The sequence below is a fragment of the Gossypium raimondii genome, chromosome 3, assembly GCF_025698545.1.
Source record: "Gossypium raimondii isolate GPD5lz chromosome 3, ASM2569854v1, whole genome shotgun sequence".
Classification (NCBI taxonomy): domain Eukaryota; kingdom Viridiplantae; phylum Streptophyta; class Magnoliopsida; order Malvales; family Malvaceae; genus Gossypium; species Gossypium raimondii.
In genome coordinates, this window is record NC_068567.1 from 2,205,897 (window position 1) to 2,222,826 (window position 16,930).

Consider the following 16,930-nt stretch of genomic DNA (forward strand, 5'->3'; position numbering starts at 1 on the left):
AATAATTAATAAATGTGAAAGTTCTCTGTTTTGATTAGGAAGTTTGGGGATAAATTTGATAGAATTTATAAATATAAAGAGTTAAATTTATTAATTTTTAGAATCAAAATCAAAATGATAGAATATGTAAGTATTAAGGACTAAATGTGTTATTAATCCAATCTTAATGCCCAAATATATATAACTATACACTTTCTCATTTAATTTAAGCAAAAACACAAATCTTGGTGCCCAAGTAAACCAAGCCAAATCAAGAAAACCTAAAAAAAAACATCCTGCTAAAAATTAGCTAGGTGCTAACAAAACCAGCACCAAAGCATTCAAACAGATCATTAAACCAGCTTTGAGCTTCCGATTAATTTAATTACACATCATGATCTTCATCTTCTTTACATTCTTGTCCTGCATAATCACAGGCTTGGTAGAACTGTAAATGAAATCCATCGATTTAAACCTCCTCTTCCTCGGCTGAAGATGCTCCTCTTCTTCATCCTCCAATGGAAGATATCGATCCCACGGACTGCTTTCATCGGTTTTTGCTTTCGTCTTCTTCGACCCTTTGTCGCCATTGATGTATTGTTTACAAAGCTGCATCAGCTGGCAAGCTACGTCCATCTCTATCTCTGAGAAACCGGTGGTGGTTCTTCTGCGTTTACATGAAGAAGTGGGTTTCACCATTGTTGTTTGTATTATGTTCCGTGTATACAACGAAGGAGACTTGGTCTATATATATAGTTGAGTGTAAACCGACTTAAATTAAATTTTCTCATAGCCGGCAGGCATTGCTGATGTAATTTGTCTACGCGTACGGAAAATACTGGATAATATTTTAGAATAAAACTTTAACTGCAAGTCATTGATTGGGTGTAGTTTTTTCAAGAATAATAAATTTACATGGGATAATCACAAATTTAGTCCCTAATATTTACCCATTTTTTCTATTGTGACCTTAGCTGAGTTATCTGTTAAATTTTTAACAATATTAACATGACAGTCTATGTGTATTTCATTGTTGATGTGAATAACTTTTTTAAAAATATATTATTTTATTTTTATTTTTAATATGTTGAATTTTTATAAAGTACGTGCAAGTTACCATGTATGTCACTACTATTAAAAATTTAATGACCCAATCAATTTTTTCACGTAAAAAAATTAATTAAAATTTGAAAGTTTTCATAAAAAAAATTCAGACTAAAAGAATTTGATTATTTATATAAAAAAATAAATATGTCTAAATCATATAAGTATTTGTGTTTAATAGTATGAAAAACACTGCCAGCTAGGATTTGATTATTTGGGTTTTTTAAAGGTGAGTTTGGATGGGTGACTCGTTTACCTATGATTAGTGTAAAAACAGTGGTAGCGGTGAGATTAGATACTGTAGCGTGAGACAAAAAGTAAGCTAAACACACTGCATTGTACTCCACTGCCCATCCAAACCCACCCTAAGTTAACTAAATTGAAAGTGACTACTAAATTGAGATTTTGGAGGCTGAACTATTTTATGTGCTTCTCTAGCAAAAGGGTTGACCAAAAGTAGATGTATATATAATAATTAGTATTATATCAATTAGGTTCTTTCATTTATCTAGTTTTCAATTTAAGCTTTAAATGTCGGTTTAGATATGAGGTGAAGCATTTTTCAAAACACGTGGATAAAATTGTAAATATATGTGTGCTTATTGTACAAACAACTTGGATTTAACTTATTAAAAGAAACAAACAGCGTTATTAAAATTTAAGAAGATTATTTCTTCTTCTTTTTAATATGTCGGATCCAAAACGATTCATGTTTACAATTTGACCCACACCATATTTGAGTTAGAATTTAACACTTAAGCTAATGACAATTCAGATAGAAAAACCTAATTATATTATGCTAATACTTTAATGACTAAATTAGAACGTTTTAAAATATACGAATCAATTTAGAATATAGAACACAATGTGGAGATGTTTGCTAGATTTAACCCTACTAATTTGGCATCCAAAAGATCTCAAGTTTATGTAAATTTCATTATATATATATATATATATATATATATATATATATATTATCATGTAATTTGAGAAATCTATCAAATATTGGTGCATACACACAAAAGTTTCACAAACACAAATGTATCTCAATGATTAGCATGATCCAATCCGATACAAATAATAAAAAAGATTATGATAAAAAAAAAACATACATTCAAACAATGAGTGGTCCAGGTTGAGATTGGGCAGCCATGGCCATCTCGAATTGCCTCAAAGAAATAGAAGGGAAAGCAATGAAGTTATGGTCAAGTGAACTGAAATCTTGCCAACCCTTAAAAGGACTGTTGTTGGTTGTGGTGGTGCCATCCAATCCTATGTGTGTAACATGTTTCACATCTGTCGGATTCCCAATTTCCATCTCGGTTGTCACTTCCTCTATGTCTTTGTAAACTGTGAAACCCCCAATGGGTGCTTGCTTCATTTAGTAATTTTGAAGGAAATTGTATATGGCATGAACACAATGTGCTAATTTCAATCAAGAGTATTTGCATATGGGCATTATTCCATGTAAAATTGGGATTTTCGAAATTAGACTTAATTGTAAAATTGACCCTCAAACTATATTATTTTTCCTACTCAAGTTCTTAAAGTTCGTTTGGTTAAAAGTGATGCATAAGTTATTGATTTCATCTCATTTTAAAAAAAAAAAGAAAGTATACAACGTCTTTTAAGAACTCGTCATGTATCAGGTTCTTATTGGTTAGTATCGTGTTTTGGGGTAAATAAGAAAAATTAATAATTTATATATCATTTTAACCCTGAAAAAACTTCTAAGTATCTAAATAGGAAAAACAGAATAGTTTGAATTTTGCATTTAAGCCAAAAAAAATTAAAATCACATTAATAACACTAGAATGAACTTTTGTTAAATTTCAATATTATTTCATTTTGATATTCAACAAATATTCAAATTCTGGTTCAGGTCAAATAATAACAGTGCTTTTAAATCGGATATATAGAATGACTCTTGAAATTAAAAACATCTCAACTAAAATCTTCCGAAAATGTACAAGGACTGAAAGCAGAAATAGACCATAAATAATCACCTAAAATATATAAAGAAAAAACTTTGAAAATAAGCATTCCCCATGCCATACCAAATACTCACATCTGGTATGTTTGAAAAAATGGGATCAACCAAAATTTGAGATTTTATAAAAGCTTTTTTTTTTTTTTTTGTGAAATTATCAAAACAAGAAAATCCAAGCAAAGGAAAAAAGAAGACATTAATCATCAAACTTACCAAATAACTGAGAGAAGCTTCTTACAGTAATTCGAACCAATCTATGTATCCCATTCGATATGTTGGGCTTTGAAAGAGCCAACCAACCAAATGAATTCTTTGTTCTTCCCTTTGATGAACACTCTTCTCCTACAACTTGTTTACCTTAATTCAAAACATATATATATATATATATATATCAGACAAAACCCTAAACCTGAGCAGAAAAAATGATCAGACAGAAACGAAGAGACATGATCATACTTGTTAGATTTTGATAGTTCGGTTCTGGTTTTTGTTTCCTTGGAGGACTTTTGCCGACTGCAACACTTGCCTGAGAAGAACAACCAGTTGCGAAAGGAAGAACAAGCCTTTCCATTTTCTCTTTCATATTTTTTTTTTCCTTCCTTTAGAAAAAACAATCGATTTATCACCAAAATGTTTTTTTTTTTGGGGGGGGGGGGTTGGTAATTGATTTGTCACCAATATGAATGAATGAGAAGAAGCAAATGGAAATGGAAATGTTGGGTCAGTTTATATTTTGGTTAGGCCTTGGCTTTATCATCAAGATAGAATGATTTTAGCATTTGAAAAATGAGAACATGGGCAATGATTTTATATATGGTTGGTCTTAATTTCGGTTATTTTATATCATACAAGAGATTGTAGCCATTCATAAGTTGGGTTGGAAATTAAAAAATTGTGCCGGTGACTTAAAATCTGTTAAATAGATCGTCGAATATGTTGTTCTCAAAAAATTAATTTCTTCTTCTTCAGTGTTGAATAAAATTGGACCAGAACGGGGAAAAGTTGTCAAGTTCTAGAATCAAAATGTACCCAAAAAAGAGTTCAAGACTAAATTTAAAAAGTTATAAAATTCAGGGACTAAATATTAATTTATCACTGCCTTTTATGTTCAAATAAGTTAACTATGCACTTGTCATCACATGGAGAGAGAGTGGGTAGGGTTGGGGTTTGGTACATAGTTAGCTAAACAGTGCAACTCAACCTAATTTTCTTTTTTACTGATTAAGTCTACTAGAAACACTTGTATTCATTATAATTCCTCTAAATATATTGGTGAATGGTGGGCTCAAAAAAAAAAAGTATTTGTTGTTCTTCTCTTGTATTTGAAGCCACTATTAATTGATTATTTTCATGCAATCAATTCATCCATTCTCCCTTTTTTGTTTTTTTTTTCTTTGATATATATATATATATATACACACATTCATCATCAACCTTGAAAATAGACAAACTTAATAGGCATAATAGCATCAATCATAGAGTGAATCTCAAGTGACTTCACCATCAAATTCAATGATAGTCTCAAGTATTCCTTAGTTTCAAAAAGGAATTTTTGTCTAAAAGAGAACTTGAATGTTGTTAGATAGCTAACTATAACCCCAAATTTCATTAAGGAATGATTGTTTGGATCAACATTAACAATTTCTTTTTATTATTTAAGTATTAGTGAATTACTTGACCTTCCGCATAAAATTATTATTATTTATATTCGAGTCTAGTCGATCTATGACCGATTATAATTATAATGTTATTTCATGAATTATGTAAATATATTAATTATTTAAAATTATCTTAATTAAAATGATTATATATTCTTTTTTACAAAGTAACAAATAATTATAAAATCAATTTAAACCCGTAATAAATCTTTAAAAATATTTAAACATTTTGAGATTTTAACTCAAGACAAACCGTAGTTTCTAGCCATAATTTTACCATTACAATTAAAATTTTATTTATTTTTATATAAAATTGTCCATAATTTTTTCACATGGTGAGTGTTGTTAATATATTTTGAAAACAAATTTAGATATATTACTGAAAATCAATTTATTTTCCATAAAAGCTTTGGAGTATTATTAGTATAGGTCTAGATTTATATGGTGGCCCAAATATGAATTGGGCTTAATTGAAACCTACGAAAGGCTTGATCTAGTAGTTAAAAGTGATTAAACCATTTTTATTAAAAGCTTAATTAAACGGGAGATACTTAAACTATTAGGTTTGTTTGAGTTAGGTATTTATATTTTTTTTATCGATCCGAGTACCTAAACTTTGAATTACTTATTGAAATAAGTACATGCTGTTAGTATCGTTAAAAAAAAAAAACTCTAGCCAATAGTTTCATCCCACGTTATTATTAGCGATAGAGTCCTACTTGTTATATTTGAAATTGACAATTTATTGAAATAAAACCTTTGGGTTAGGTTAATATTGTGAAATTATTCAAGCCCATCAATGGATATTAATCCATTTAGAGAAACATATTTTTAAGGATTGGATCGGATCAGATCAATCTTACCAAATTCTTTCGATTAAGGATGTTTGATCGAGACAAAACTTGAGGACTTATCTTCCAACAATCCTCTTTACTTTAGTTGTTATTGTTATATTGGATTTAACTATTTTACTTGTTGTTCAAAGGGGATTGTAGTTGATCTTTAGTATGTGAGTAAGGGTGAGTTTGGATGGGCGATGCGTTTACTTGCGGTTAGTGTAAAAACAGCGGTGGCGGTGAGATTAAATACTGTAACAATACTGTAGCGTGAGACAAAAAGTAGGCTAAACGCACTGCACCGCACCGCACCCAATCGCCCATCCAAACCCACCCTAAGTCTTAGAAAACTTTTATATATTTGAGGTACTTGTATAGATTTTTGTATTGAATTTTTTAGAGCACTTACTAGTTCAGAGAGGAACGTTATTGTGAGAGTGCAAATGAGATAGTAAAACCTATTGTTGCGTTGATGGTGGTTTTACAAACTATGTGCTCGGGGGGAGAATTTGATGGTGAGAAATCTAGCCTTTGAGTATAACATTGAGGTTAATTAGACTAGGGTGTGATAGAACTAGGATTACTTGTTGTATTGAGTTCAAAGATAGTAAATTCATCTCATTGAGCTAGATTGTGTAGACGTAGGAAACCAAATTGATAAACAATTTCTTGTCAGCTTTTTTTTTTTTATCACAATGTTATAGAAATACCCAGTTTCACTGTCACTTCCATTCATACTTTATTGCTTAAGATATTAACAATTAATTTACGTTAACATATTCAGCAGATCACAAATAATAAGTTTTCTAAACATAAATCTTATTATAGGTTCTTATCATATATGTCATTTTTTATACAATACTTAAAACTACCCATAGCCCCTCTCCAACTCTTAAATAGGAGGATAATGCGCTTTAACACATTCAAATCCATGCCCTTCTGCATTGACAACAACCTAAATGATAAATCTATTTCCATAGAAGAGTTTTTTGTGAGTAATTAAAGTTAAGTGTCATTTGGTTATTTTCCACCCAATGGAACATGATTAATGGGGTTTTAGTATATCTTATAAAGTATTAATTAAAATTTATAATAAAATCACAAGAATATGTTTGGTTGATTAAACATTTGCTTAGAGTAATTTATATTGCAATATGTATCAACAACCATTTCTTTTACAAAAATTATTTATTATTTTAAGTTTAAAATTAAATAAAGTATATCTCAATAATGGAATATTCATTATTAACTGTCCATTTTAGCAAAAAAGAAAAAACAGACACTATTCACGTGTCACGCTGGTGATATAAGTGGTGGAAGGTCAGTGTCATTTGACAATTACTCATTTTATATTATTTTATTATTTTTGTTATAATTATTTAATATTAATATTAATATCAATTTTATTATATAAATATTTTTATTTAACACATTCATATTTTATATTTCACATTTCGATGATATAAGTATTGTTATCAATACAGGAGGATGTGAATTGAATGCACTAAAACGCATTATCCTCTAATTTATGGGTTGATGAGAAATTATGAATAATTTTAAATATTATATCAAAAAGAACAAATATGATCAAAATCTATAATCAGATTATTATTATAAAAAGATAATACTTTTCATTAATTTGATAATGTCCAATCATTTTGATTGCCTTTCGAATTTTATTTTACCTTTATCAACAACCATTATTGATTTAAAATTTTCGAAAACAACACTATTGAAACATTTGAAAATAATATTATTAAAATGACAGTTTAGATTGAATAGTTTGTAGATTAATATGTTCTCGGAGGATGTAGATTAACGATATATTTATGTTTAAAATTTTAATTTGGATTTTTAATTATTTTTTATTTTTTTATGCATTATAAAAAGTAGGGTCAATTGTATCAAATAGAGCGAGCTGAGATAGATTGTTCTCAAATCCACCACTGCTCCACAGTTGGAACACTTGCCCTGCTTCATTACAGATGTGTAACCTTACCACTTCTATAGATGTTAGATATATCTCACTCCATCCCACATCAATTTATTTTTGTTAATTATTTCTAAAATTTTAAATTTTTATAAGACAATTAAGCATAACTTTTTTTTAAATCTAAACATAAAAGCCTTTTTATAATGCATTTGTACATTTTATCATTTGAATGGTTATACATATTATATTATACGAGTAAAATAATAATTTTATATAGTAAAGAGCAAATAATTATTATAACTGCTTCGTGCCAATTATCCACCAAAAAAAATTATCCAATTTGCCATACCTTGCAACTATACTTCATAGAAAAATTTATTCAATTTAAAATTAAACGATTCAAAATCTATGAAACGAATCTTTTTCTATCATCCTCAAATATATAATACTTAAAAAAAGGTGGCTTTTAATTTTCATACAAGAAGAAACAAGCCACACTGCGTGAACTTGTTGACAAAACGATGGCCTCTATCTTCTTCACTTTGACTAGGTGAAGTTCCATTTTGTCAAAACCTAATAAAGTTTTTTATATAATGATTAAAAGGCATAAATTTAATATAAACCCAAAATTGAAATTTATTTATAGCATTCTTACCATCAAATCAAACCAACACCAATGAGATTTTTAAAGATTGAAAATGAAGAATGATATTTAAAATGGAAGAAAAAAACAAATTTACTTGCAATAACCTTGAGAAACATCATCCACAAAAGCTTTAAGGTTCATATCCATGGACCCACCTTCCATGGCGGCTTCCCTGGCTAACCCTTTCCATTTCTCTACATTTTTCTTCACTTCCATCCCTTTCTCATCATCCCCCATCACCACATCCAAGCACCTAACGATCTCATCACGTTCCACCATCCCTTCTTCATTAGTGCTCACTCTCACCCCAGTGCCCCACACATCTTCAATCAGCTTCGCACTAGTCCCTTGATCCGTCCACTGAGGAAAAGCTACCATCGGTACACCGGCAACCAAGCTCTCTAACGTCGAGTTCCACCCACAATGCGTCACAAAGCAACCCAACGACGGATGAGACAACACTTCTACTTGCGAACACCATGGAACCACCATTCCAATTTGTTCCAATTCTTCCCTGCAAGTTAACTTATCTTCTTCTTTCTCTTCTTCGCCTCTATCTTTCCGGTTCCTCATCACCCATAAAAACGGTCGCCGGCTGGATATTAAAGCTCGAGCGATTTCCTCCACTTGTTGCTTCTTCAACGCCGCGATACTCCCGAAGGAAACGTAAACGACGGCCGATTTTGGTTTGGAGTCTAACCATTGGATGTAATCTTTTGAATCGGATTGAAAAAGATCGACTCTTAAGGAATTATCTAATGCGTCTTTTGAGTTAAAGAATGAAGATGGGACTAAAGGTCCAATACCAACTGTCTTGAACTTTTCAATGGCGTTTAATGCTTCGTGTTCCAAAGCATCGAAGGTGTTAATAAGGATTTTAGCGTTGGGTTCTTCTGCGAGGACGTCCATTTGTTCTTGGAACAACGACAGTGCCGATTGGTAAACGTTCGAAGCGATGACGAACGATGGAAGGTCGCGGGGGAAGAGTGGCGGTAGACCTGGTAATTTTATCGAACACTTCGGGTTTGTTTCATCAGCTTGAGCTTTAATGGCGGATTCGTATCCGTTGAAGTAAAAATAATAGATGTCGAAAACGGTGGCGGGTTGAATCCAGAGTAAAGCTGACGGGATGTGATGTTTACGCGCCACCTCCGCAGCCCAATGAAGGCATAAAGAGTAGACAATGCAAGTAATGGGTTTACCTTCGTTTTCACTACTTGTTATATACTCAGAGATGGCATCTTTGCCTCGTCGCTTGAATTCAGACAAGTAATGGTCTGTGTCATCGCCGGGTTTAATTCCGTAGTCGTAGCCATCTGAAAAAGGTAAAAACGATAGGCCTTCAGCGGTGGGGACTTTGGTCATGCGGCGGCTGGCGGAGATGCTGGTGATGTAAGTTACACGTACGCCGAGACGAATAAGATGTTTGGCGAATTGTAAGGTCGGGTTTATGTGGCCTTGTGCAGGATAGGTCACTACGATGAAATGAGGTTGTGGCATGATGGTGATGGCGGCGCGTGTTGGCGCGTGGGTAGTGAATTATCCTTTCTCTTTTTACTAATTTGGAGTAATTGGTGAAGGAAATTAATGGGTTTTTATCGTGATGAGAGGAATTCATAAAAGGTGACGTTTGAGCTGACGAATTTCATAGATTCCTAAACCTTTTTGGATTTATCTGGTGTTTTTTAAAGGCTTAGGTTGCAGCTTGATGCATGATGCTGTCAGAGACAGCTTCAGACTACACGACTCTTGGGGGACACTAAACTGGTAAGTTTATATTTGGTGAAACTACCTACCAAGTTATCCATCTATGCTTACACTGTTTTTTTACTCACTCAATTTTTAAAACTTTCGAAACGGTCACTCAATTAATTGAGTTCGATATTTTTGATCCATATCCCTTAAGCATTGTTAAATGCCTTATCTTTGCATATCTGGTAGATTAGGTATTTGTAAAGTTGAGGGTTAATTTTTGAAATTTATGATTAAATTGACATAAAATATAAATTTTGATGGCTAAATTTGTTATTATACTAATTTTAAAGTATTACCTCAACCTCGTGTCAAACCCTTAACTGAAATGGACAGAAAAATAAATTTGATTAGTTAGGTGACAATTTTGAAAGTTTTAAAAGTTGAGTGTAAAAAAAGAAGCTTAAACATATTTGAGTGGCTTGCAATGTAGATTAGCTTCCATATTTTGATTACTCAACTTTTAGATTTTACAAAATGGTCACTGAACTATTCGAAAGTTTTCATTTAAGTAACTAAATTATTCGAAATTTATAATTTAAGTCACTAGGCCGTTAAATATTTTTTTAAGTCCGATTAGCAAGCTCCAAATAGGGGTGATATCAGTTCGGTTTGGTTGAGTTTTTCAAATCTTTTGAATTGTCCATCATAATTAGGTTTGGCTCGGTTCAGTTTTTCCATATTAATTTTTTATTTTGATTTTTTAAATTTATTTTGATAAAATGAGCTTTGTTTTATGGCTTTTGAATATTATTTGACAAAATTTCAAGATTTTTTTCATAAATATTTCTAAAATACAATAATCTTTTAAAAATTTTAAATAATTTACACTATTTTAAATATAAAATATTTATTTTTATATCATAAAAAATAAAATGACTTATATATTAAAAAAAAACACAATTCAGTTTAGTTTTAGGTAACTGCAATTTTTAAACTTGCATTCCATAAATCATCTAAATACCTTGGTTAGGGTTGGTTTTCGATTTGGTTAGTTTGTTTGCACAACCTTAGCTCTAAGCGACTATTCGACGATTGATACAGTGAATCAGTACACATTGATAAGTAAAAGAACATACTTTAAATCCAAATTGATCTAACGGTTAGTGTCAGAGATCGAAGAAGAAAGTTGTTTAGATTTTAATTTGTAAATTTGTGACGTTCAAAACTATTTCATGAAAAAAAATTGAACTATAGAAAAGAAGAGAAGAGATCTTTCGGTTGGTGCAAGCATTGCAAGCGGAGAAGGCCATACAATAACAATTTTAACAGTCCATCAAGTTAAATGAAAATTTTCAAATAGTTCAATGACCATTTTGTAGTTTTTTTAAGCTGACTGATCAAAACATAAATTTACTAATAATTTAGCAACCTTGAATGTAGTTTACTCAAATTATTAATAATGATGATTTTTTTTTTTTTGTGATGGAATTTCGATTGAATTTTATTAATTAATTTTAAAAAAAATTTATAAATCGAAGTAAATTTAGGGAAAATCTACTCTTTTTTGATACAATGCTTAGAGCTACCCATAGCCGTCCCCACTTTTAAATAGGAGAACAAACTCAAACTCACATCCTCCTACACTGACAACAATGCCGATGCTAATCAAATTAAGACTTAGTTGACAACTACATCAACTTTTAATTATTCATATTTTGTAAAAGTAATTTTTGGTGAAAGTTATAGTGAAAGTTATCATATTGGTGGTTAGGTGTGATTGACCATTGAGTTATAATTATTATAGTATCAAGAAAAGTTAACCGAGTTGATTAGAGTGTGAGGTGAATAAATTAATTTTTCAAAATTTTAATAGTAGGAATGGAAGAATATTTTTACAATGTTATTTCATGAATTATGTAAATATATTAATTGACGTGACAAATTAATTTAACATTAATATCTTAATTAAAATGATTATATATATTTTTACAAAGTAACAAATAACGTTACGAGGGTTTTTTGTTTTTACATTTTTATATAAAATTTATAAAATCAATTTAAACCCGTAATAAATCTCTAAAAATATTTAAACATTTTGAAATTTTAACTCGAGACAAACCGTAGTTTCTAGCCAAAATTTTACCATTACAATTAAAATTTTATTTATTTTTATATAAAATTGTCCATAATTTTTTCACATGGTGAGTGTTGTTAATATATTTTGAAAACAAATTTAGATATATTACTGAAAATCAATTTATTTTCCATAAAAACTTTGGAGTATTATTAGTATAGGTCTAGATTTATATGGTGGCCCGAATATGAATTGGGCTTAATTGAAACCTACGAAAGGCCTGATCTAGTAGTTAAAAGTGATTAAACCATTTTTATTAAAAGCTTAATTAAACGGGAGATACTTAAACTATTAGGTTTGTTTGAGTTAGGTATTTAAATTATTTTTTATCGATCCGAGTACCTAAACTTTGAATTAGTTATTGAAATAAGTACATGCTGTTAGTGTTGTTAAAAAAAAAAAAAACTCTAGCCAATGGTATCGTCTCACGTTATTATTAGCGATAGAGTCCTACTTGTTATATTTGAAATTGACCATTTATTGAAATAAAATCTTTAGGTTAGATTAATATTGTGGAATTATTCAGGCCCATCAATAGATATTAATCCATTTAGAGAAACATATTTTTAAGGATTGGATCGGATCAGATCAATCTTACCAAATTCTTTCGATTAAGGATGTTTGATCGGGACAAAACTTGAGGACTTATCTTCCAACAATCCTCTTTACTTTAGTTGTTATTTATTATATTGGATTTAACTATTTAGTTGTTGTTCAAAGGGGATTGTAATTAATCTTTAGTATGTGAGTAAGTCTTGGAAAACTTCTACATATTTGAGATACTTGTATAGATTTCTGTATAGAATTTTTTAGAGCACTTACCAGTTCACGTAGGAACGTTATTGTGAGATTGCAAATGAGATAGTAAAACCTATTGTTGCCTTGATGATGGTTTTACAAACTATGTGCTCGGGGGGAGAATTTCATGGTAAAAAATCTAGCCTTTGAGTACAACATTGAGGTTACTAGACCAGGGTGTGATAGAACTAGGATTACTTGTTGTATTGAGTTCAAAGATAGTAAATTCATCTCATTGAGCTAGATTGTGTAGACGTAGGAAACCGAATTGATAAACAATTTCTTATCAGCTTTTTTTTTTAATCACAATGTTATCAGAATACCCAATTTCACTATCACTTCCATTCATACTTTATTTATTAAGATATTAACAATTAATTTACGTTAACATATTCAACAGACAAACAATAAGTTTTTTTTTTTAACATTAATCTTATTATCTGTTCTTATCATATATGTTATTTTTTATACAATAGCTAAAGCTACCTATAGCCCCTCTCCAACCCTAAAATAGGAGGATAATGCGCTTCAGCACATTCAAACCCAAACCCTCCTGCATTGACAGCAATACCAATACCAATCAAATTAAGACTCAATCGAATAATTTTTTTAAAATTACAAACAAATGATAAATCTATTTCCATAGAAGATTTTTTGTGTATAATTAAAGTTAAGTGTCATTTGGTTGTTTCCCACCCAATGGAACCTGATTAATGGGATTTTGGTATATCTTATAAAGTATTAATTTAATTTTATAATAAAATCACAAGAATATGTTTGGTTGATTAAACATTTGTGTAAGACCTAAATTTTGCCCGGGCCCAACTAAACCTAAAGCCCACACTAAATCAGTCCCAACATTTAGCCTACTACTCTAAACCCAATGACCCAATACAAACAGCCCAAATACATAGCCCTAACAGCACACATCCGAAAAACCCTAGCCCTTTGCCCCAGCACCGCACGTCAGCTAGGATCCCTCGTACGATTCCGCAAACGCTGCAGCAATTGCTCACATCGCAACTCTAATAGGAGATACAGCAAATTGTAAAGAAGTTTTGGCTATAAAAAGCCAATGGATTTCTGTAATAAGGGTTAGCAAATTTTTGATAGAAAAATTAAAAAGAAAATACAAGAGAAACAAACATTTTGAAGGTGACAGGTTGTTGTTTCTTTTCTTCTGTTCTTTTACCGCTTTCATTTTACTTTTGTTTTTCTTTTGTTTCTAAAACAAAAGAGATTAAAGAAAGGGAGTAAAGGAAAACTTACCAGCGTGGCGTCGATGAAGCCCTTTGTTTCATTACCGTCAGAGCAGGGGAGGAGTTTTAAGGGTAGAGAAACGATGCAATGACAAAGAAAGAAAGAAAATGGTTTTTAGGGTTTGAAAAAGGGGTTTTTAATTGATTTTAAAACGGCGCCGTATTTGGTGTACCCGAATGCCCGCGTTGTAACACCCCTTACCCGTAGTCGACACCGAAATAGGGTATGAGGTATTACCAGAACAAATACACTTGTAAACATATTTAACCGAGTTATAAAATTTCATCTAAATTAAAACTTTCAAAATTATTAACATGATTTTATAACTCTTCACAATATATCCTCGAGATGTTATTATAATTTTAATAATTAGGGCCTATGAGACCTGATACATACTCATGCAATTCAATACTTCATTTCCATTTCACTCAATTCGCAATTTCTCATGCTCACGATTTAGATCATATCACTAGCAATTTCCATTTAATTCACATACAATTCAATCTCATTAAGTTTAACACTAATACGTATTTACCATTTAATTCAACGTTTGTCCATTATACCATTCGTTAACACATTTATGAAATTCTAAATTTTGCAATGAAAATATCATTTTAGCTTAAATAACAACATCATCCTGGTATAAATACACTACCACTTATCCATTTTCTTTAATTCTTTTGGGTCAATTTGTCACTTACCGTCCTTATCAAATTAGGGAACTGTTATGGAAAATTAAGTATTTCACTTTCACTTTGCCATAGTATAACTATGGTCTTACGTATGACCACTTATCATTTGTCCTTGATCAGATAAGTGTAGCTAGGCTACCACTTATCACTTTGTCACTTGATCAGATAAGTGTAGCTAAGGCTACCACTTATCACTTTGTCACTTGATCATATAAGTGTAGCTAAAGCTACCACTTATCACTTTGTCACTTGTCACTGATCAGAAGTACTCAAATCCGGCGTTCCGCTCAATTTGATCATTTATTCAGTTTTCGCATTTTTATTTTATTCTCATTTCAACATTAGATATGTTAGTCAAATACACATATAGCATAAGCATTATAAGCATGGATGAGCACAACATTTCTTCATGTATCATGCTTACCAACATGTGTTAATTCATAAACCATTCATGATATTTTTTTATGCCAAATCATATACCGAATATGCCATACACACATACTATGAAACTTTATTTTCATACATGAGCTTAGACCATGACCAATAATGCACAAATATAAGCATCATTTCCATTTCATCGTTTATCAATTATAATCAAGCATATGACCAATTATACACAAATCATTCATATATTTCCCAATTTTCCTCCTCCCCCTCTACATTCCACATCCTTAATGTGTATAACACACTTAAACAACATTAACTATAATTTCACTATTCACTCACATGTATATTAAAAGCTGTTTATCCGAGTCAGAGTTACTAAATTATTTTTATCTAAAGCTACAGAGCTCCAAATTAAGATCTGTTAATTTTCCCTGAAACTAGACTCACGTATCTTCTTGCCATAAAATTTTCAGAATTTTTGGTTCAGCCAAATAGTACAGTTTATTCTTTAAAGTTTCCTCTGTTTCGCTGTCTGACAGTTCCGACCACTCTTCACTAAAAATTAATTATCTCATTGTAATGAATTCGGATGTTGTTTCCATTTGTTTATTATAAAAATAGACTCATTAAATATTCTAACCATATAAATTATAACTCAAATTAATTTTTTCACAATTTTTAATGATTTTCCAAAGTCAGAACAGGGGAACCCGAATTCATTCTGACCTTGTCTCACAAAATCTATAATATCTCATGATTTAGAATTCCATTGCTTACACTGTTTCTTTTATAAGAAACTAGACTCAATAAGATTTAATTTTATATTTTATTAATCCTCTAATTCAATCGCTACAATTTTTGGTAATTTTTCAAAGTTAGACTACTGCTACTGTCCAAAACTGTTTTAGTGCAAATATTGATTACTAAGTCTATAACACTCTTATTTTCCTTCTCTACACTATTTCTCAACACTTTCTCTTATTTTCTTTTCACTAACATATCAAGAACATATAATCTTATATAATAAAACCCTACATTAACATCAATCTCATACTTTTTCAATAATATCAAACTCAAAAATATGTTGAAATCATGATGTTCTTACCTTGCTCAATTGACTTCAATCTTTAACTTGATTTTCTCTCTCCTCCAGCCTCTATTTCTTGAATCTAACTTGATATTCTAGCTCCCCATAGTCTCCTTGCCAATTTTATCTCTTGGTGGCTATGAAAATTTCTCTGATTTCTAAGTGAAAATGATAGATTTTTGGTCAAAGGACCAAATTGTAAAGAAAGCAAAACTTTCTTTCTTTTTCTCTCTTCTCACATTGGTTGCATGGAAGAAGAAGATGATTCTTCCTCTTTTATTCCATATATATATATATATATATACTAAATAAAATAATAATAAAATAAGAAAATGTCATTTAAATATCTAATTAAAATACTAATAAACTAATATTTACTTATTTATTTAATCTAAATATCTCCAACATCATCATTATTTTCTAGATTTCTCTTTCTTCTAATTGACCATTTTGCCCTTTGGATCTTTTAAAATTCCATCCTTGAGTCATCACTTAATTTGGTAAAATTATAATTTAATCCCTCATAATTCTTCATCTATTCAATTTGGTCCCAATTCATCCATTTTTCTTACTTTCTAGATTATTCCACTCTTAAAATATTTACACTATTGGTCCTTTAACTTTTTCATATTTACACTTTAACCCCTCAACTTTTTAGTATTTACTCGTGGGTAACAAAACTTTTCTCACTTTTGCAATTTAATCCTTTCTTGAATTAATATGTCATAAAG

At 30.5% G+C, this 16,930-nt stretch overlaps 2 protein-coding genes across 3 annotated transcripts; both read right to left on the reverse strand.

The window, feature by feature from the left end:
• Positions 1-2,068: 2,068 nt before the first annotated feature.
• LOC105796461 (CRIB domain-containing protein RIC4) lies at positions 2,069-3,839 on the reverse strand. Of its 2 annotated transcripts, none has more exons than XM_052627916.1 (3): positions 3,530-3,839; positions 3,287-3,415; positions 2,069-2,433 (listed from the first exon to the last, which is right to left on the reverse strand). In XM_052627916.1, exons 1-3 carry the CDS (start codon positions 3,654-3,656, stop codon positions 2,198-2,200), a joined length of 492 nt encoding a protein of 163 aa, XP_052483876.1. In that variant the 5' UTR covers positions 3,657-3,839; the 3' UTR covers positions 2,069-2,197. The 2 variants fall into 2 exon arrangements, with proteins under 2 accessions (XP_052483876.1, XP_012481637.1); XM_012626183.2 differs by having other exon boundaries at positions 3,287-3,430; positions 3,530-3,833.
• A 4,272-nt stretch (positions 3,840-8,111) lies between these two features.
• Positions 8,112-9,894, reverse strand: LOC105796462 (phloretin 4'-O-glucosyltransferase). Its single transcript, XM_012626184.2, has one exon. The coding sequence runs from the start codon at positions 9,644-9,646 to the stop codon at positions 8,237-8,239; it is 1,410 nt and encodes a 469-aa protein (XP_012481638.1). The 5' UTR covers positions 9,647-9,894; the 3' UTR covers positions 8,112-8,236.
• Positions 9,895-16,930: the final 7,036 nt, after the last annotated feature.